At 31.0% G+C, this 24,043-nt stretch overlaps 1 protein-coding gene across 2 annotated transcripts in view; it reads right to left on the bottom strand.

Annotated features, from left to right (window-relative positions):
* LOC143080706 (uncharacterized) overlaps positions 1–24,043 on the bottom strand; it is a 100,041-nt gene that overhangs the window by 18,448 nt on the left and 57,550 nt on the right. Inside the window, exon 1 of one of the 2 annotated variants that reach the window (XM_076256700.1) lies at positions 17,183–17,882. The exons of the other annotated variant lie outside the window; for it this stretch is intronic. Within the exon in view, the coding sequence (XP_076112815.1) occupies positions 17,183–17,665 (483 nt within the window). The 5' untranslated portion in view covers positions 17,666–17,882. Of the gene's footprint in view, positions 1–17,182; positions 17,883–24,043 lie in introns of those variants that run through there. 2 annotated transcript variants of the gene reach the window in all.

The following is a 24,043-nucleotide window of genomic DNA, read 5'->3' as shown; positions in this document are numbered from 1 at the left end:
ATCAAAAAGTGCTTGAGCTACTATTGTCATAAATATGTCTCATACATTTGTATATATACTCACATTTGTAAGGTCGCCGTTCGCATGAACCGAATTAAGGTGAATATGGTTGTGTTGAGTATACCTGTTCACATTACTCACTTAGAAATCTTATCTTGAGGTTCATAAAATGTAAAACTAAATAACGGTCATATGCTTTATACGTCCGTTTTAATTTGGTGCATGTTGAAATATGAATATTTTTTATATATTTGAAATTTCTGTTTGTAAATTCAACAAGTGTGACATCATATTACACAGTACTTAGATAGATACGTGAGGGATTTGTAGTTGGGCACTAAACATATGTATCGTTCTTATTGTAAACAAACTATGTTTATGGTAGATCGGCTGTCTTTTTCTGAGAATCAATTCTGGGCATGTCGCAAGTATGCATGTTTGATTTAAAAATATCTTTCCAACTATCAATCAATATACAACAAAAATACCTAAAACTTGAAATTGAAAGATTAAACTATAAAAAAATCAGAGTGTCAAATGTATATAATCAAGGGCAGATGATTATATTGAATTTGATATGACCAATTGTGTTTTTTTTTTTTTGTATTTGTTTAATAAGCAATTTACTCATAAAGTATCGTTTATATATTCCATAATAATAAGAATTAAAGTTTCATCTATATGACCCATATAGAATAAAAAATTGAAAACAACACATTTAATAATTTCTTGCGTCCGAAGCGCTTTTCTGGATTTACCTTCATCAGGAACGCTCAAAGCCGAACATTGAAAATCCGAAGAAGTATAAGTACCGAAACCGTTGAAGAGCTATATGTCAAAATTACTTAAAATAAATAGCCAAATCCATTTAAAGTCAACTTTGCCTGAGGGAGTTAATAACTGTGATTTCATTAATTTCAATATATTTCAACTGAGAAAAGTTTAATGTTCTCAATTTTTATATTGAACTTTGAAGGAAACAGATCCAGATGTCTTTTACAGACGTTTAAGTTCTATCATGATCGTCTGAATATATATACATCACAGATTCCTTAAGACATTTCTGTCACAGCCAACAGTTTCTGCGTTATCTTTCAAAACGACATGGAAATTAAATTAGTTGTCACAAAACATTTGATTAGTATTTGCAAGAACAAAATATTGTTTATGAATTACATTCTTGGAAAAATCTAATTGATTGATATCAATCTTTCATGTAATTTGAATTGATTTTTCACGTCTTAACTACCACAACGCTACAATCTCAGGATTAATATCAAACTGCTGTTACCATGAAATGTAGAGAAAAAAAGATGATTAACAATTATAATAGATTCATCGATTATAAAATTACAGACGATTTAACAGTTATTTCAAAACATGAGAGGTCAACGAACAAGATTCGTGAAGAAAGGATATTAGCACATCAATATGGTCGTGTTTTGAAGAAGTTTATTCATTAAAGTCATAATTGTATTAAAAAGTCATTCAATGCAATGTAGATGTCATATATTCATATATCAGAACTTTTGATTAAAAACTTCGTGCGAATTGGGAATTAGTTAAGTTGGATGATTTTGTATGTTGCCTATCGAGGATTCATTCAGTCAATCATAAAGTTGAGAATGGAAATGGGGAATTTGTCAAAGAGACAACAACCTGACAGACAACAGTTGTATACATGTATGTATACTATAGTTATTCAGGGTGTTGTATACGGCTTTACGTTTACCCTTTGCTTTGACTATTCGTCCGAATGTTTTGGTTGTCTGTCTTTCACGTTCATATTCTTTTTATCTGTTAAACAACATTCAACTTAAAATGAACAAGAAAAATATAGGAATATTCTATTGGCTATCAAAATCCGACAGACATCAAAGCGCTAAGGTCGAGACATATCTGGAGTTTAGTACGATAAGTAACATACATGGAGCAATTGCTTTTAAGTTCTGTAATACCACTGTTAAAGGATAAAACTACACTCAATTATCAATACACTATAATTGTACTTTTATTTTGATGTTAAAAGCTTTATAAGTACGATTAGTTTGTAGACAACAGAATTTTCCATAAAAGGCACATAAAATCAAGACGTTTAGAACACAGATAAAATAACAGTCTGTTATTTCCTCAACCTCTAATGAAACCAATCTAAAGGTAATCAAATGAGACAAATTATTCGCTCCTTACCACCAACTACTTATTCCAAAACGCCATAAAAAGTAATTAAAGCCAAATTTAATCAACCACTATCGACTAGACAATATTTCTATGGTAACCTGATAAGACTAAACACAACAAAGCGTTTTTGTAATTATCTGAAAAGCTGTTTCCTATTGAAATATTTAATTGATAGTGAGGCGTTGTGTGGTAGGCTTAGTTTCGTATATATATATATTCCAATTGAGCCGATTTCATGATATTGAGGCTTTGTGTGGTATACTTATCTTCGTATACATATTCCAACTAATGATAAACTTGTTAACCTTTGCAATGCAATCAAAGACGTAACGCTATCTTACAGATTGTTTCTTGAAGCGTCAATAAACATTTTAAGTTCTCAAGGCAAAACGTATTTGAAATTCAAGTATGTTTGGCGTGTTATAGAACTCGATATTAATCCCCGATAGTACTTCACCGATTAATTTACAGCATTAGTATTATAACGTCTTTGATCAAATAGTCTGTTCATAGGCAAAGGAAAGATTACAAGGGTAATTTTCAAACTTGTTTTCTTTATTAATAGTATTATCTTACAATGGATCGAATGTGAACAGCATTTTTCATCTAACTTGAAATTGAAAACATGATATTATCTGTAGATTTGTGTTAAATATACTATTTAGCAAATAAGCTAAGAATAAGAAGATTAACTTGCGGTCATAAAATTCTGTACTCTAAATTTCATGAAAACCTGTTGGTGACCTTCTGTTGTTGTTTTTTCTATGGTCGGGTTGTTGTCTCTTTGACACATTCCCCATTTCCATTCTAAATTTTAGGAATAATACTTTGGAGAATGATAATCGTGCTCAATATTGTTGAGTATACATGTACTCCTAACAATTTGAAAATGGCAAGCACCAATAATATTTTACATCCTCCAACAATGAGAAAACCCCATACTGTGTAGAAAGCTTTAAACCTGTCATCAAAGTGAGAGGTTTAGCGCTTTAAAACCATGTTTAAGCCACCATTTCTACAGTTGAAAATGCCTGTACCAAGTCAGGAATATGACAGTTCTTGTCCTTTGGTTTTTTATGTGTTTTGTCATTTGATTTTGCCATGTGATTATGGACTTTGCGATTGGTTTCCTCTGAGTTCAGTATTTTTGTGATTTTACCTTTTAAAGGGCCCCAAAAGTAACAAATGTTTTACCATTCAAAATAAAAACAAATTTAAGCATGAAACATTGAACGAAAAACAAATATGAAATGCAGCAACAAACGACAACCCCTGACTTATAGGCTCCTGGCTTGGGACAAGCACATTCAGAATGTTTATTGATAACTTAGACGCTATAAAAAGCTGCTTGTATAACAAATATGTGCTGCTTCGTATTTGTCCATCCGTTACATTTGATTGATGAATAATTTTACCGTTTAAGATCGAATTAAGATATCTATAAACCTGCAAATAATTCTGTTTGTATCTGTTATTTACAGATGAAGATTTAATCAAAAGATACATATTCTAAAGTAATATATTTTTAATCTAGTGCTGTATCTTTATGTTCAGGATTTATTCAACATTTTATTGTTTTTTCATCAATAATCAGACTTGATGATATCTATAATACTAAAATTACGAGGTCCAATTTGTCAGCCGTCATCACGTAAAAACGACGAATCAAAGAATCCAACTTTATATATAACTAATATAGTACAAAGGTGTAGATTAAAAATTACACCACTCCAGGCCCTTTTGTTTTCCACGTAATTAATATTGCCAATAATTAAGAAGTTCCGGGTCGAGTACGATACCGATACCAATAGTATATTCACCTGTTACCGATTACCTTATCTGTACGTTCCGCATCTGACAGGCGCATCACCAAACGGTGTATTCAGGATTAATATGCTATATAGTATTACACGGGTCATAATCACAGGGTTGACACTACTTAATTGTCAAATTGTTACCTATTGTAGTATTTTAATTAGTTAGACTTTCTAAGATAACAATATGAATACTAAAAATCTGGACTAAAATAAGGCGTATAGGTACAGTTTTCAATTTGTTAGCGGGCATGACGTAAAACAGCGAATCAAAGAATTCAATATTTATAACTAATATAGGACAGTGCTGTTGATTAAAAAATACTCCATTCCAGGACCTTTTGTTTTCCAAATAATTAATATTATCAAAAATTGATAAGTTCCAGTTCGACGGGTTCAAACAGAAAGATTTGAAAGCAGAGAAAACTGTGTATCTTATAATCAGCATGACTTTATCAGATGACAATACTAATACTAAAATAAGACTTGCGCATAGTTATATACTTTAATTCAGTCATGGACCCGCGATATACGGGTGTGTTCTAGTAATAATTAATTTTAAGGGATTCCATGCTTGAGGTGTCACACCACCAATTATTCCCTCCAATTTAGAACGTGAAAGTAGGCCTCCTCGGACAAAAAAATAGTGCATTTGATGTCATTGTTTACTTAAACTAACCAACAAATTGGCAGAAATGAAACTTTTGGTGAAAGATAAATATATTTAGACCATTTTGAGCCAAAATTTACATGTCTATGAGTTTGCATTAAAAATTGAGGATTAATGCACTCCATAGTATACTAATTTAAGATTTCCAAAAAACAGGGGTTATTTTTGGAGTGCCTCTCTTTGAAGGTCAGTTTATTAGTTAGAAGGCTTTAAAGGTATGTTGAAAATTGGAATGCAGAAAGCTGATACATGTACAATTCAGGATATACATGGTTTCTATGAAGTTAAACTTAAGGTAAAATATTTAGAAAGCTGTGAAAATTGCAAAATTTGGTTGAATAGATAGGGACTTTTAATTGATGGTCTGACACCTTGAGATAGATTTTCAAAATATCGCCTTGATTTGACTCTAATACTTTTTTTTGTATATCTAGATAACGGAAAAGAAAACGAACAGGAATGTCTATACAATAAATTAACACACAAGAGACGATTGTTTGCTTCTAGATTGTTTATTTTCCCTTTTTGAACGGCGACGTCCCTTTGGTCTCTTCTTACAGCACAACTTGTTTGCTATGTTCATTGAACGCCAATTTTAATTGGAAGAAGCCTACCATCGAATCCACGGTTAACTGTGAGAGTCGGTGACAACAACGTTGCGCCGACGGTTCGACGTTTACAAAAAAAACGAAATGTCTATTTTTGCACAGTTTACCTACGTACTTGCCATCTTACTTACCTACTTATCTAATTTGTTTTTTATCTAGTTAGTTTAATTTATTAGCCAAGAGGTGATTTTTCTTCTCTTTTTTAAAACCAACTTTATAAAGTATATACGGTAAGTGTTATAGTTAAGACGTTGTACACATATGGAAAATAATATAGTATTTATATTTACTTGATTTATCCTGCAAGCTGTTAAAAACTAATTTTAGCACAGCATGGTGCAAGTGGAACAGAAAAATACTTAGTGAACATTTGTAATAATTCTTTTCATTTGTGAGTTTTTGAAAGCAGAAATGTCGGAAGATTGAATAATAATAAAAGGATCAAATATAACGGAATAAGTACGTGGATAACACAACACAAACTGTTCAAAAATAAAATAGATTAAAAAATATTATTATGTTTTTATACGAGTTCATAAACATGTATTTAATACAACCACGAACATGAGAAAAATATAATAATAGAATAACCAAAACAGATTTGTAATATGCTGCGTATATGTACAGCATCAAAATTTAAGTCATTCCATAGAGAAAAACAACGAATGTGATACATAGAAAAACACTACATCAATTGAATTTATTTTCAATAAAATCCTGTCACTAACATCAAGTTTGGGCCAATGCCTTACCCCAAAAGAGAATTTGCTAGATGTAAATGTTTAAGTACAATATATTCGTGTGAAAAAAAAAACTGAGCATAGACAAGGCATTGGAGGGAAAGTATTTAATTTTGTTTAAAATTGTGTGGAAAGTGTTCCTCCTTAGATCATCATTTGTATCAATTTTAACATTTTTATTTCATGTTTTACATCCTTCTTTCTGATCATATTAAATCATCAATTAAATTAATATATATTTGAAATTATTTTCTAGTAAAGATTCAAAAGACCATTTAAATGAACGCATAACAATGTTGCGATATATTGAAGGTGCGCTCTTGACCAAACCAAAACCAACTAGAACACATACTAAACAAAACCTACAAAGCACTGTATATCATTTTGGCTACTTTCAATCTTTTTCTAAGCTAATACTGGATTAATCTGTGGCATTATATCATGCTACATCGGAAGTGATTGTTCATGGAACCAAGAAAATTCAGTAATGAGATCGAAATCAATTAACTAGAAAATCATTCAGGAGTTAGATTTGATTTTCTCATTCATGAATACTTCAAAATGAGTGACAGAATCATAAAGTAGAAACTATAGTATCAATAGTCATTCTTTTATTATTTTATTTTTAGTTACGTAATAATGTGCACTGGTATTTGTGTAGAAAAATATAAGAAAATGTGTGTATGTTTGCATGTGTGTGATGTTTTTTTTTTTTAAGATGATCTGGGGTAAATGTCAATAAAACAGCAATCTAATAACACACATAAACCTTGAAAAACTGGTTTACTATATAACCCCGAATTTTACTTTAATCCCAGGGGTTAAATTTTAGTATTTTACCAGGCAACATTGCTTCTTATATACATATAACTGTGTCCGTTCTGATGCCAAACAAAGCCTTAATACACAGTAAGGGACAATTCTATAAAAAAATATTTACTCACTGAAGAAAAAAAATGGTGGGTTATTTCAATCAAGAAACCAACAAACTATGTATTATCTGAATAATTCAACGGGTTTTAGTCCTGGTATCTATGATGAGTTTATTTACTCATGTGTTGGATCTAAAAATTTTCCATTCTCTTGTACTCATGATCAAATTTAATGCTGGTTTCACCACATTATTAATTCTTATAGTTGCAGATTATCGAGGTAAGAAAGAGACAAAGGATACAATAGGAACATACACACTCATAAGTCGAAAATAAACTGACAGCTCCATGCCTAAATAAACAAAAAGAGAAACAACAGTACACAAAAAAAAAAAAAAAAAAAATTAACCAAATTACAAAAAGAGCCACACGAATCCCAACACGAACTGGGTGGATTTCAGATACTCTGGAACAGTAAGTAGGTTCTGTTCCACGAGTGGCACCCTTCACTTAAAGTTATTTGTTCATCCAATCTCACCTATCCTTAAAGAATACGTGCCAAAAAGCAAACATATATGATTCACCGATTGAAATACAAAACATAATTTAATTTAAAAATCTGCTGACTGTGTTATTCATTACAAATTAACCAAACTCAAAGATTATAAGATTAAAATTCATAATGATTGCTTAATGCACTTGACAAACGAATTTTCATGTTTTATTGTTCTCATGTGCATATTTATTTTGCAAGACAGAATAGACTGAAAAATCCGAGATCAGGTGCAGTATATCCGCATGATTTTGAATATTTTAAAACAATCTATCGTGACTTACCATGATAAGTATATACTAGTAATACCCTAGCTACTTAAGTTAAAATCAAAACGACATGGTGAATATCTAAATTGGAAAACAATTTTGCTTGATGTTCAAAATATACAGAAAAACAAGATAGTCTTGTAAAATGTTGCCTGTATATGTATTGTTTTCATTTAAGTAAGACCACATTTATGACAAGGATATAGGTCAATGTAAATTGTACGTTTTTTTGAAATAACCCCCATCTGCCAAAATTTCGGTTTTTTTCTATTTTAAGTATACAGGACACTGTGTGACATATGTCGTCCAATTTGTAAAGGAGGACATAACGTACGTGTGTGACAAAACATCGAAAAAAAAAGGTAATTGTGAGTACTGAACATTATATGTAAGTTATAGTCGCAAAACAGGTGGATGCAGACAAAAAAAAAAAAAAAAAGAGGAAGAAGTGATAGAGTAAAACTTTCTTGTATTAACTCATTTAAACAGCTAGATAATGAATAATGTCAATAGATATAAGAAGATGTGGTTTGAGTGCCAATGAGACAACACTATCCAAGTCACAATTTGTAAAAGAAAAACTATTATAGGTCAAAGTACGGTCCTCAACACGGATGTACCAGTGTTAATATAACACTGTCGTACAATAAACATAAACGTATTTAATGTTTTATGTCAGATTTGTTTTTATTATTCATTTATACTTGATGCCAAACATGATACTTAACTCTAAACGGAAATATAAGTCAAATATTCCTTTTTTCTCTCAAACAAACATAATCAAAACAATAATGTTGAAGGGGATTCACCTACGAGTGTGAAGAGATGCTTTATAGGAAGCTCAATAAACAGTAAAAGGGATAAACAATGTTGATAGGCTTTATAAATTTCATTGTGGGCAATTTGTCAGTGATTTTGCTGTAAGTGAAATCAGCATGAAAACTTATAAAACAGATTGAATATGACATGTTATAACTCTGCCAAATTGTGTTCCGTTTTTTATTAGTTTATGAAATACTATCATTATCTAAGTCTCAAACGTAATGTCATTATCATTCAGCCTAAAAATTGTTCACGTGCTGTTGATATAACACAAACAACTTCCTTGGTTACAGTCCGTTGTAGTAGGTGAGTTCTAAATCCAGTCATCAGACCGTCACGTGTTTTTTTTGTTTATGTTTCTTTTGGATGTGGTATTGCATGTCCTATTGCGTATTATTACAATTATTCCCTTTGTATTTTTTTCTAATTTAATTTTCTTCCGTCAAATCATTTTCAATATCTATATTTTAAATAACGTATTATATTTTCTCATATACTTTTGAGTAAAGTCTAGGTCGATTAAATGAAGGTAACGGTGACCTTAATGTTGTTGAACTGAGGCAATTGCTATACAAATTCGCCGATATTGACATACAGGGTCGACTGGACTTTTTTGTAAAATGTATATTTCCTATAATATATTTATTATATATCACAGTATTTTGGTTTTCGTGTCGTTTAATATGTATTGTATACCTTAACCTTTCTCTACCTCTAAAATTTTGCCAGTAATGAATTATCTAAAACGTAGTTGAATGAATGTTTGTAATGTTTACTTGTATTTTCGTAATCAAATTAGTTACAAAATGTAGTTCATGTGAGTGGAAAACCACATATATTTCCCCCCGTATTTTACGCCACTTTTTAAACGGTATCATTGACCTCATTTTAATGATCAAGATATAAAAAATAGTTAAGCTGGTTTATTTAATTTCATATACTTTCAAAATCTGCCCTTACTACGTTTAGTTATAAGAAATATTGAGGACGAACTGGCGCTATTAACATTTAAATAGATGTTAAGCCGCCCCTTTTTCTGACTGAAGGCTATATTTTAATTATAGTTTTGCAGCAACATACTTTGATTCGAATAATACTCAAATTGGATGAAAAGAATAAAAGGCGCGGCATCTTCTTTTATATTCTGACCAAATAGGTCACCATTTTAAAATTAAAATATCTCTATATCATACACTTTTTTCAACAGCTTTTAAATTATTGCCAATAGGCCAACGCATTATGCAGATGGACGTCAAGTTGGTTACTTATTCCTTATTCCTTATTCGTTACTTATTCCCTATTCCCTATTCGTTATCTATTCGTTACTTAGCTCCATATGTTGATTTTTAAACCTAAATTTTGAATTTCAAAGTACACATCTTAAGCTTTGATTCTCTTAATTCAAACGGATTGGAACAAGTTTTGAAAAAAAGTCTCTTGCATGTCAAATGAATTCAGGGAAAATATGTAATTCTTCCTTATTCCTGTAGTTTTGATCAGTCTGTTTATTTTGTCCTTAAGCTTTTTCAAGTAGTCTTACAAAAAAACGTTTGAAGTCTCAGACTTGTGGCTTTTTTACAGCTACACATATTACTTGGGCACTTGTCGAATACGAAACACTCTTTGTTTTGTTTTTTTTTTTTTTTTGTTGTTTTTTTTTTTAGTTTTTTTTTTTTTGATTTCTGCTCCATTTAAAGAAAGGTGCCATGTATCTATATCTGTTTTTGTTCGTATTCATTTCTTACAAAATAATTTCAAACTACGGGTAATTGTAACCAAATATAGGAAATATTTTCAAGTTTCATCAGTGTATGTTTATATCTACGATAGTAGAGGGGCATTATATGTTCTGGTCTGTGCGTCCGTTCGTCCGTCTGTCCTCTGTCCAGCTTGAGGTTAAAGTTTTTGGTCAATGTAGTTCTTGAAGAAATTGAAGTCCAATTAACTTGAAACTTAGTACACATGTTCCCTTTGATATGATTTTTCCAATTGAAATGCCTTGAATAAAAATTATGACCGCAATTTCACCGTCCACTGAACATATAAAATGATAGTGCGAGTGGGGCACTATGGACAAATTCTTGTTTGCTATATTTAGATATCTTAAATAACGGCTCTCCATTTTTTTTTTGTTCACTGAGAATATACCTTTTTAAGCAACAGGTCACAATGGAGCCATAGACTTGACTTTATTTGAGTTAACTCATGTGGTGAAAGCTACATTCTATAAACATAAAATTTTAGAAAAAAGGATAATCTGAACTTTATACATGCGTGTTAAAGATATTAAATGTCAGATAATACATGCACAGACTGTCGAACATTTATTATCTTGTTGGTAACACATGTTGACAAACAAAACATATATTTTTTTTCTCACAGAAAGCTAAAAGTATAGTGGCAGTTATTTGTTTCAGTTGCCTTTTTTCAGGTCTATTTGTATTTCCCTATTGAAATATTTTTAACATCTTTACATGCATTTTATTTTCAATTGTTGATCTTTTTTTAAGGGCATACGATACAGTTTTGAATCTGTATTTACAAGTTGATGAAAATTTGCTTATAGGCTATTTTTTACCTGATTAAATCAAATATGTAATAAAAAATATACCTTCATGTGCTACTTTTTGAGTAAAATGAGGTCGAAATTTTGTATATTTGCTCAAAATTCAGATTTGTGTCCGTATTTTCTTTTTCGAAAGAAAGACATAACTTTTTTGTTTTAAAAGATAAACACAAATTGTTTTTTGTTAAATAGTCGGCAATTTCTGTATTTTATAAGTATCATTAAAAATTATGCAATCTTTATTCAGAAATAACTCATATTTATCAAATGTTCATGAATAGAGGGAAAAACGTCATTTTTGGCTGCATGTTTATCAAAATTTTAAAAAATGCGCTATTTACAGTTTTATAAAATTTGGGTCACATAATCTCCTTGCAAAATGAAACAAATTGTCGTTTTAAAAAATAGGGGTCCATGCACTCGTTTTCAAATTAAATCAGTTTGAAAGATAAAAATCAGTCGAAAAATGCATCTTTTCCCGATATGTCATAGTTTGACGTCGCGAAAATAACATTTTACGTTAGCAACGTCATTACCTCCCCTGTAACTGTATCGTATGCCCTTAAGTGTCAGTAGCTCTTTTCTTGGTTTATTAGACTTTCGACGTTCCGCCATGACGTTCAAATATATTTTGGGATGCAGTTCATAAATATATAAGTAAATTTACTGTTAGTTAAGTTAAAGTAAAATTATATTCATTTGACTTTTCTATTTCTCCCTTAACCCTCACCCTTTCATGTATCTTAGACCCTTCACTTTACTTTAAAACTACTATTCAGGTTCTGAACTGAACAGAGCATTCACACTCAAATACATGCATTTGAAGAAACATTTGTCTTTCTTTGTTTTTTTTTTTTTGGTATCTGACCTAAAGTCATGCTGGAACATATGGAAATATTAAATGCTTTGGGAAAAGTATAGAGACATATTGATGTGATAATAAGTTAAGCACAGAGCGTATTTAACAAGAGGTGAATCAGCATCAAACGGTATACGATTAAAGTAAAGTTTGAGGCACGTCGAATCACAATGCTGATATTCTGCGTTTTAATTCAATCCCTTGATTTAACCACCATATTAAAAAAAAAGTTAAATAAGCAAGACTTAACGCTAACAAGTTATCTTAAAACTTGCTTCATCTAGAAGCGGTCAAAGGTTGTAAGGATAAGATTTTAACTACCTAATGCTTCTAATTTTCTCTAACATTTGAAAACCTGAAGTGTAGAAATGTTGACGGTTTCATTAACTCGTATAATAATTATACTGTTATTTAATGATAACGCTTACTATCACTCCTAAAATAATAGCTTGTAAATATAATAAATCAAATATGCATGGCCTTGGACTTGTAGTAATTAAGTGACAAGAATTTGTCCTTAAGGGGGTTCGCGGGTCTAAATCATTTATATAGGATTTCTCTATATTTTTCTATAAATGAACTTTATCTTATGTTTGTCATATATTGTATATATTTTCGTTTGCCATAGCATGTATATGCTTCTTGCAAATAAAGTATTCATTCATTCAATAGAAAAATAAAATAAAAAAGTGGGGTCACCGTTCATTTGCGCTCACAATCTGCCTTCGAAAGAAGCATACATTTTTGTAAAGGTGGTTTTTTTCTGTTGAAGTAATAGGAGAAATAAATGTAATATCGAAATAAAAATAAGAAATTTATTACAGAAATCTCTAAAATTTTACAATAATTTAGTTTAAGTACAGCTTATAAGGAAATTATATTAAAAAAGATAGGTCACCGATGAGTTGAAAAAGATATTTCAATTTTAGAGCCAAAAAATGGCATTTTTCCACCAAAGGGAGATAATTTGGAACTTTTTCAATGATGTATACATTTTGAAAGTCATCTGGGGCCAACACGCATTGATTGTTTTGAATGATTTTTGTACCATATGATAAAGTAACAACTACAAAAGGAAATAAATAAAATTTGTAATGAAAAACAAATGTTTGATTTTTTTTTAATATTTTTATACCCTCGAGCCTCCTTAAACACACTAAATGGTTATATACCAATTTTCCGGTTCAAAAAGTTAACACCACATTAAACTATAAAGTACGACATAAGCCTTTTCTCAATGTTTTCTTACAGTAAATTACCTTAAGTAGAATCGTCAACGTATAAAATTTTCTTAAACCATAAGGAAATTATGAAATAATTCTTTCATTTAATGCGATCTATTTAAAATATTACGATGGACATATACATGTACATGTGGCCTTATATATCCGTATTATATACAACGAGAGATATTTAATACAGTCTCTGATAGTAATTGTCATCCTTTTCTGGTCATACTTATGACCACTGTCATTCTCCGGCGCATGTACAACGTATATAGCAACTGATGATTGCTGTAAATGAAGCCTCTGATATTTGTATTAGATATGAGACGACTTCATCTGATTTACATAGAAGTAATAAACACCTATTTTATCTTTTGCTTGTTTTAAAAACAGCAATTAGTTTTGAAAACGCAGGAAAAGTGTCATTGTCTCAAAATCTTCAGATGCAGCAACACTGTCAGAAGCTGTTACGGATCTATATGGAGTGACATATTATATTGTTTTCTGTCATTCTTGAAATTGATTCCTCATCACAGCTATTGTTTGGCAATATGGATAGCTGTTCCTTCTTAGATATAAGAAGATGTGGTATGAGTGCAAATGAGACAACTCTTCATTCAAGACACAATTTGTAAAAAAACATTAAAGGTCAAAGTACGGTCTTTAACACAGCAGAGGTTTGGCTCACACCGAACAGCAAGCTATAAAGGGCCCCTAAAAATGACTACTAAAACCATTAAAACGGGAAAACCAACGGTTTAATCTATATAAATAACGAGAAACGAGATATACTTATTAAGGATGTATTCTTCTGACTTTTCAGTCTCGTTCAGTCTCGTTGAAATCTCGTTCTTGAATTATTTCCAAAAACATGTGATACAAGTGGCAAATATCAATGAATTTTAAAAATATTATAATCAAACATAACTCTGTGAAAAAATTGTGTATTTACAATCAATAGTTTTTGACTAATCCAGTTTTCAAATTTTACCACCAATCAAGTCTGTATTTTCAGCCAAAATTTTGGGAAAATGGGTGAGGGGTACAAAAAATGATTTTACAAAGAACCATGTACATCCCATATCATTTTTGTCTTTTCAAATTTCTTAGATATGTATTTTTTCAATCATTTATAACAAAAAAACTTAAATAATATGCATTTTGTTCTTAAAATTGAGAAAAATCACAAAAAATACAAAATTGACAGCATAGTAAACTTTACACAATAAAGCCTCAAAATATTATATTAACACCTACCTATAGTTGTTTTTAAGTAAAATTTATTCAGATTGGTCCACTTCATCTTCATAGAAAGTATGAAAAAAAGTTAATTGTGGAACTGTGATTTTTTTCACGATAATAGCCCAAAAATAGGTAAAAATCAATGAAAAATGGGAAAATCATCAAAACTGGGCATTTTCAAAAGGCTGTAGCAAAAAAAGAAGTGCACCACCATATGATTTTTTCTTCGCCCATTATTTTGTTACAGTCTTATAAACCCAAAAATCAGGTTAAGAAAAAAAGTTTAATTCTAGACATTTTTGGCTCCTCAGAGGTGTACATCCTTAAAAAAACAACACCAACAAACGAAAGCTACTGAATATCAGATTCATAACTTAGGACAGGTGCAAATAAAAGCAGCGGTTTTAAACGTTTGTCTTTAATTTTATAGTTTAATTGCAAAAACCTAAAATTTTAGATGATAATTGATAATACTTCTATGTAAGTATTATTTACACCTTATATTAGCCATATTGCTTTTAAATCAAATATTTACATATGTATTTTAATAACTTATTTGATAGGCAAACAAATATCTGATTCGGTATCTTAAGTATACATAAATGTGCATGTCTTTGAAACTATAACTTGCAATTGATCTTTTTAACTTTAATAATAATCAACGCTCAGAAGTAAACTTCATTATTTTACTTTTACTGTTTGACTAATAAGAGGAAGCAAGGATATATACACCGGAAGCACGTGTCGTCAAGGAAATACTATAGGAAATAATCAATACATCAAAGGAAATGTTCTTTTATTTCCATTCTTGATCTTGACAGTTGATGGACGTCATCAAAATGAACTTTTCAGTTCATATCTTAGAACACGACTAAGACACGTCTCAGGGACAAATGGGGTGATTGCCAAAGGGACATGTACGCTACCTAACTTCAGCACAGATACATTATATAAAATATTTCCAACACAAGTTTTTTAAGCGGTCTTCAAACCTATCGTTGACTTTGCGATGACTCCTTGCCTCAAATTCTAGACCCGCACCTGCAATCGCCGTCGTCGCAGGGTGATCATACCTAAAGGCAATATCAATAACAGACTCTCTTAATATAAGAAAACATAAACACTTGGTAAATTCGTTAATTGATTGTCTGCTGTGGACATTTTAAGCGAACTGCATCACTATCCGCATTGTATGTCTGTTTTGGAGACCCCATGTGGTAGCATAACCAAAGTTTTTGACATTTTATCGAAATTCATGGGAATGTAGAATTGGGAGAATTCAGGTGTGGATTGGGATCACTGAATTCCATGTTGTTTTTTTTTTCTAAATAATTATACCGATGGTTTTCTTAAGAAACTAATTTGATTCACTCTAAAAACCGGTAAGAAAATGCAATAAACAGCATGCGACCGCTTGGTTTAGTATTGAAACTAGTTTTTAATCAAGTTTTACAATTATGCAATTTACAGTTTTCTGTTTCTTTGTAAATAACACGTGTGTGCAAGCTTTGTTAGAAATACTACTTCTAGACTAGGATGAAATTTGAAAAAAATAGGCAGGACAGGAGTTTTGAGTAAAAAAAAAAGGCAGGATGAGACAATTGCAAAAAAAAAAAAGTCAGGATGACAATTTATGTAAAAAAAGGCAGGATAAACTAAAAAAAAAAAGCAGGACCGATTGGAGTGAAAAATAAAAAGGCAGGACAGAGATTACAACTAAAAAGAAAATGCAGGACAAAATTGTTCATCCTAGCCCCCCCCCCCCCCCCCCCTTAGAAAGAAGCTATGTAGGATAAATAAAAACTTGTTATGCAACACGTTCCCTATGAAACTTAAAAGAGCTGGACGGTGCATAGTATTTTAACGTACACAGAGCGTTGACTTCTACATAAGATATATGATTTAAATGTCCGAATTCTGACCAGATCTTGATGTGTATTTGTACATCGTGTATAGATAGCCATGCGTGTCAGTTCTGCGAAGTATTGGGTTTACTTTTAAATGGGAAAATGTCAGGTGGCTATCGTTGTATGTTCTGGACAATAACCCCGTTGGCATCTTACAGTTTAGTTATATTCAAGAGGAAATGAACAGATTCACAAAGTCTAGGTTTTACTATTCTTACGCTATGTAAAGTTTAAAAAGATTGAATCACACTGTACTAATGATTAATTATATTTGAACTTTTTCTTAATCATGACCACCATTTCTAAGGGTTGTATTACGTCTGTAATTTATTTACATTCATGTTGTAAAATCTCATTATATGCAGATTAAGTGATACATATTGAATTCTCATTAAAAGTTGTTATGCATTAAACATTCCTAGGTAACCAACAAATAATTCAGACTCGATGCAACAGTTTATATTTACATGTTATAAAATGAGTTTAACATCCTCAGTAATACATTTAAATCGGAAGTTTTGGTAAAAGTTTCCGGACTTTCTTTTCCGTTTTCACTATGAACCAATTTAAAATGTCGTGTAGTTGAATTGTTTACATACGTATATTTTTACATTTCTCAATAACTTACACGAGGAAATACGTTTATGGATGACATAAAACAAGTACATGTATGTTGTATCAAAAGACTTTTTTGGTACAAATTTTTGCCCCGAAATTTTGACATTTTGCCTTGCTGAAGTTAATGAATGCCAGTTTCCAGTTTTCAAGTATGGAAATGGTACCGGATAGCAACATTTATATTACAGCACAACTTATAGATAATTTCTTCAATATAATACAATGCAGTACTTACCCGTGTTTTAAAATGAATGTCGCATGCTGTTTTATTTGATGATAGTTTTAATTTCTCTAAAATGTATTGCATATAGACACCTGCGTTTGTCTGGAAATAGTTCCCTTTCCAACAACCTTCAATATTATCAAAATCTACTCCAAGACTTTTCAAGAATTGAATACTCTGATCATCAAAACTTATTTGATACGAAGTATAGATAAGTTCGTTGCGTTCCTTTTCCTCAAAAATCGTAATTTTTGAAACTTTTGTTGATCTTAGTGCGATAATGGCAGACGTTAACCCTATTGGTCCTGCGCCAACAACCACAACTTTAATTTTGGTGAAGGATTTTCGGTACCGGTCATAAATTGCCTTTGATCCAGCAAATGCAGCTAATATAGCTATTGTAATGAATAAGCTAACTTGTGTTTCGAATTCATCCATTTCAAAGAAGTATTCACTAAATAATAAATTGTCGTTACTGAGTCCGAACCTTTGCATGATTTTGCTTTGATTGGTTTTTCAGACGTTGCATATCTTATTTCACATTAATAGACAGTTTTATAACACCGTATAAATAACAAACAAAAAATACCTGTCGGTAAAGATCAATATACTTTTTATACGATCAGATCAATTCTCAAATCAGAACTACATACTTTCCTCTTCCATGTATGCTAAAAATAACACATGTATGTAGATTAATTTTTGTTGTCATTTTTACCTTCCTATAAAAATAATCCACTTAACTAAGTTTGTGCGAATGTCTCTAATTTAAACCGGTACGTCGCTACAGGGAAACCACTGCGACAGATCGTTGAATTGTGGTCATTAAGCTTCCTTGCTTCTGATGATCACTAGTGACGTTATAGCACACTGCGATATTTATTCAATTTTTCTTTGATCGTTATTATATATACGATCGTTTACCCCTATCACTGTAATTGTGTCGTATGTTAACGTACTGATATTATTAAAATGTACAGAAGGCGTGAAGCGGATTACATCTCATTAGAAACAGATTAAAGACAAGGCTAAGCAACCACGTTTTCAATATTTATAATTAATTTTATATTAACCAAATGCAAAACGTTAATTGAATAGTGATTTATCATTTTATTACCATATCTCTTTCGGGTTAAAAGGAAAAAAAACCAATTTGCTTGTCAAAATCTACTACCATTGTACTTAAATGTAAAATACCTTTTAAGAATCGGTTCAGCGTAAATAAAAATTCACCTATACAATAAATTGTTATTGATTACTTTATTCTTGTACTATAATATCGTATATCAATGCACGTAAAAGGGAATACAGTATAGTTTACTATGATGTAGTACCAAATTTTACCCGTAAATCATCAGTCAAGGAAAGAATGTATTTAAAACGGAGAATTAGGTTATTGATGAACAAATATTGCAGTTTGTATCATTTCTTTGGCTTTTATTGAGACGTGTGGAACCATATTGCACCGACTGAAAAAAAAAAAACAAATGACAGAATAACTTGGCGGAATGTGAGCTTATGGTGTTTTAATGAACTAAAACAGGATTTTTTCCAAGATTGTAATTTTTCACCCGTTAATATAACGAATTGTTCATTATATGAAAAAATGTTTAAGATCATATTATATGCTTATTTGCATGAAAAAAACCCACATTATAAAATGTGTGTGTAATGCCGTACAGTTTACCAGAGGTACACCAGAGGTACTTCTATTGATGTCGGGTAGATATTTGTTTTAGCCAACTTAAGCAGGTCTGCCTATTCTCGTTTGATTTTATTTCATTTGCAGTATATCTTTGATGTATTTGAGTCTTAGAAATGAATTCCACACTGTCTCATTGGATTTCACATACCTATACGATAACTGAGAGATATATTTGTTTAATAGTATTCTACCTACTTGGATATTCCTGTCAATGTGTTATTAATAACCTATTATATGACGTTTTATCTTCAGATTTAATACCTCAGAATTTATTATATTATGAATAATAAACGTATACGGTGAATTTATATATATATATATTTATTAGTTCGTTCATTTAAAAACAATGTATAAAATTGGCTTTAAGTTTTGTTTTATGATGTTCGAATTAAATCATTGTTTCTGTAGTACATGTAGAAGAATGACGAACAATACGAAAGGGACATTCAAAGTCATCAATGGAGAAAACAGCGACAACGACAAAAATAAAAACCAACACAAACAAATAATAGTATACAAAACACAACATAGACAACTAAAAGATGGCGGACAGAAATACTAGAATGAAATGAATCCAACTCTAAGATTAAATCAGATTTGGACTTTTAAAAGTTATACACATCTTCATTCGCACTATTTACAATTATTTAGTAATATGAAGCATGTAAACGTACATATTTCGCTTTATACGATCAATCATTTTTTTTCAATTGAAAATCGAATACATTGTCTCAGTAAACTAATATGTTTCTACAAACAAGAATCGTAGATACCCTTTTCTTGTGAAATATCTGACTTTGTGAAAAACCACACTCATTCCAGCAACAAATGCACGAAGGATAATGTCATCAAAATGTTGGATTTATGATTGACATCTTATTTGTTCAGTTATGTAAATTAATATGTCAACAGGCAGTCAGTGTTTCAAAAGTTATATTAGTTGTATATCCCTATTTTCTGACCGAATTTTATACTTATATTACCAGATTTCATACAAATACGGAACTGTTTCTAAGACGAACATAATCTTACAGTTCACTTTCAGATATATTGATAATGTTCTGCTATCAATCGCATTTCACTGTATCAACGCACTGATAACTTGTTTCAAAGTGTCGTAAATCTATAAATTCTAGAAAAGCCAGATATTTTTTTTTATCATTCTGTCTTATACCCGGTTGCGACACTTTGACTGATTTCCGATTTGCATGACAAGTGATATACACATTTCAGGAGACGCTTATCCTGTCGACGAAGCGGGTCTCGAACCTTTAGGGAGTTATAACGATTCCCCTAGTGTTTGTTTGCCGCTTTGGTTAGTATCTCTTGGATCGATTGCCGAGTATGTTTGACCTCTTAGTCTTATATTCCCCAAAATAAACGCTAGAAGAAATAACTTGACTAGAGGGGAAAGGGGGGGGGAGGGCACGCCTTTAACCGATTATTTTCATGTACTGTTCAGGGACTTCATATTAATAGCGGGTTTAATGTATATACTAGGTGCATAAATGAATACTGGCCACACTGTGTTCATGATTTTACAGTGTAGCTTATATGACGAAATCAAGAGTATCGGTGTATATTTGTTCTGAAAATAGAAATCCGCTTTATAAAAAATTGCAGTATAAAACACATTATACAATAATGACGAGACTTTTCTGTAATGTAAAAGCATACGAAAATAAACTCATCATAGAAACCAGGATTGAATTTTGTATTTGCACCAAATGCGCGTTTCGTCTACAAACAAAAGACTCATCAGTGACGCTCGAAAAAAAGACGTTTAATAGGCCAAATAGAGTACGAAGATGAAGAGCATTGAGTACAAAAAATTCCTAAAAGTTTTGCGAAATACAGCTAAGGGGTCCTTTAGCTAAAAAAGGAAAGCATGGTTAATGCTAAGGTAAAATGCGACACTGACCTTTTTTTCAAAAAAAATTCTCGACAGTTGGAAATTTTTTTTTTATGTACATGTAACAACATGTAAGAACCGACACATTTTACATACACAAATGTTTAATGCATTTTGTCTGTGAATTTCCATTTCATAAGATTTATATATTTGTGCTATTAAAAAGATTACAAGTCCTTTAGGCAAAATTTCCAATTTATAGTTTTGTTGAATCAAGTTATGGACATTATGGTTTAAAGCTCGAAAACGTTTGTGCAAGCTTTATAGTAATACAAACCCATGTTTCAGTTCTAACATAGGTTAATCTAATTTTCCACTTTTAACACAACAAATACCCTCAACACCGACCTATATCAAAAGTCTTTTCATGGGTTATCTTACCATCTTAGGGTTAGTCAGGAAGGATCACCATACAGTAGTATCGTGAAGGATCACCATACAGTAGTATCGACTGTTAATATATGTTGTAAAACGCTAAGGGTAATTTTAATATTGTATAACGCACTGTTATAAATACTGTATACTAGTAATAATATAGTGTTATTATCTGGCTGTTTCTGTATTGGCACTGGTATAGATTCAAGGTTTGCTGTATTGGCCTTGAGATCCTAAGAATCTATACTAGTGCCAATACAGAAACAACCAGTTCATAACACTTTTATTAAATGATTATAAGAGAATAAAAAACCGGAAGTGAACGTCCCGTATGAAATCTAGTGCCATTACGGCTTTTCCTACGCTTTTTGTCTGTATTGGCCCTGTTTTTCCGTTTCAAAATTTTAAGACGTAACAAAACATTGTACATCATTTTACCTGTTTATTTTATGATTTTAATTTAAAAAATATTATACAAATGTTTTTATGCATTACGATACTTCCAAAGTTTAGTGATGGCGTAAGAACAATTGAAAACCGTAAGTGAACGTCTTGTATTAGCTCTAGGGCAAATACGTTTTTTTCCCCGCATTTTTCTGTATTGGCCCTGTTTTTCCGTATTGGCCCTGTTCGAAGAGCAATATTAAATCTTGATTTATATCGACAGTGGAACGTTTTCAATATTGCACATCCTGATTTTACGTATTAGGGCTTATTTGCTCATATCATTTAATAATACATAATAATGATAATAATACCACGACTTAAAGTCATTACTTATCAACGTTGGTGGGCTTTTTACAAATATGACTTGTGATCCTTATGATTTTCCACACATAACTCTCAATTTCAACATCTGTTTATTTAAACACATCCCTGTATATTTTGTAGATTATATTTTTCACTATAGTTAATTCTAATATGACGTCCTTATTACGCTTTGTAAACAAAGCCGTGTTCTAATGAGCACAACATATGTTTGACACATGCGCACGAACTTACTGTTTATATTAACGTTATATCCATCGTTATCCTTTAAAATATATATATTTAAGCAGCTAACATAAACTTTTGTTATATTTTTTTATGAAACAATATATATTTACTCTGCTCGTAGTTTTTAAACAAATATGAAATGCAATGCACAGACTCCTCGAAGGGGAACGGGAACAGCCAAACATTTTTACGGTAATTTCGTACGCTTCGACCTATAAAAATACTGTATTTTCCCTATTAGAATCGAAATAATTCATTCATGTCATGCTCTATGCTCATTTAACATGAGTAGGCATTATATTTGACCACATTTTACACCTCGCTAACGCTCAGTGTAAAATATCGACACATATAATGCCTACCCATGTTAAAATGAGCATAGAGCATGACATGAAGGAATTATTTCTTAAACAATACGTTGAAGACAAATCCATTTAAATCTCATTTAGCGAGGCTTATTTCGTATGTGTAGTATAGCCCACTTGGAAGATTATTTATCAAAGAAAGATAACTTTACTTTTAAATATAAAATGTTTATAAAATACTGAGTTATCCTTCTTATCATGTTTGACTTTATCATTGAAGAAAGTCTGCATTGGGCAGCAGCTAGCAATACGTCTGGAGTACATCTATTCACAAACATCGGTAGATTAAAACATGTATATACAATGCTGAAATAAGCAAAAGCGTTTTGGTATCAAATATGTAATGTAACATAACACAAGTGTCTATATTCATTTTTGATATATTGCTAGGACATGGTTAAAGAAATTTGAGTCCGCCAAAAAAACTCATCTGGAATTCCCAAATTAGCCATGGAATGGACCCAAGTAAGACTTAATTTAAGGATTTGTACTTTCATATAACATTCAAAACACATCTTTGTTATCATGATTTAAGTGCTTGTCGTAGCGAATGTGTAGACTAAACTTCTGAATTAATTTCAAGTAAATATATTCGTGCTATTTCTTGCCAAATGATTCAATTTGATCCTCTTATTTAACACATAAAGTGCTATTTGTTGGGCCGCCAAATTTGTCAATATGATGTTATTCAATCTTATTCATATATAGTTATCTTTTATCGGAATCGTTGCACAAATATTTATCTACGTTTTTTTTTTTTTTTTTTTTTGCACTTTCATCAATCCCCAAACAAAAATTATATACATTCTTTTTAAATACTATTTCCAAATTTTGAATATTAAAATTGACAATTTGATATCTATCTTTTTGCACACTCAAAATTTTCTTTCATCTCTAAGCGTTGGCTCGGACGTGATTTGTGTAAACGTTTAAACACTCTAGGTTAGAATGTAGATGCTATATAAAAAGTAAAATCCCCAAAAAACTACGAGGAAAATTCAAAACGTAAAATACCTTATCAAATGGCAAAATCAAAAGCTCAAACACATCAAACGAATGTATACCAACTGGCATATTCATGACATGGTACAGACATTTTCTTATGTAGACAATGGACCATGGAATATTCTCACTTCGTATATACATGTATAGGAACTGAGGTCGCATATGAATTTGATATTTGTCAGGTACATTATGTTTTGATACAAGTACATTCCTGTACAATAAAAATATTGACAAATATGAAATATATTAAAAAACTTATATCTGATTTGATATATAATCTAAAATAGAAATTACTGCATCCGGGACTACAATCAAATTAAGTAACCATTTTGCTGTGCAGGAGGTATGAACATTGAATCAATTTATGTTAAAGTAAAGTCAGATTAAAACAAATGATTTATTCTTTATTACATATATAAGCATTGGCAAAATGGCTATTCTTGTTTAAATTACTATTGTTTTGCGTATTAATACATCTCTTATTTAAAACCTGTCAAGCTACGTGGATATCAATC

This window comes from Mytilus galloprovincialis, chromosome 6 (genome assembly GCF_965363235.1).
Source record: "Mytilus galloprovincialis chromosome 6, xbMytGall1.hap1.1, whole genome shotgun sequence".
Taxonomy (NCBI): domain Eukaryota; kingdom Metazoa; phylum Mollusca; class Bivalvia; order Mytilida; family Mytilidae; genus Mytilus; species Mytilus galloprovincialis.
The sequence above is the reverse complement of the archived record's forward strand: the minus strand, read 5'-3'. Positions and strand labels throughout refer to the sequence as shown.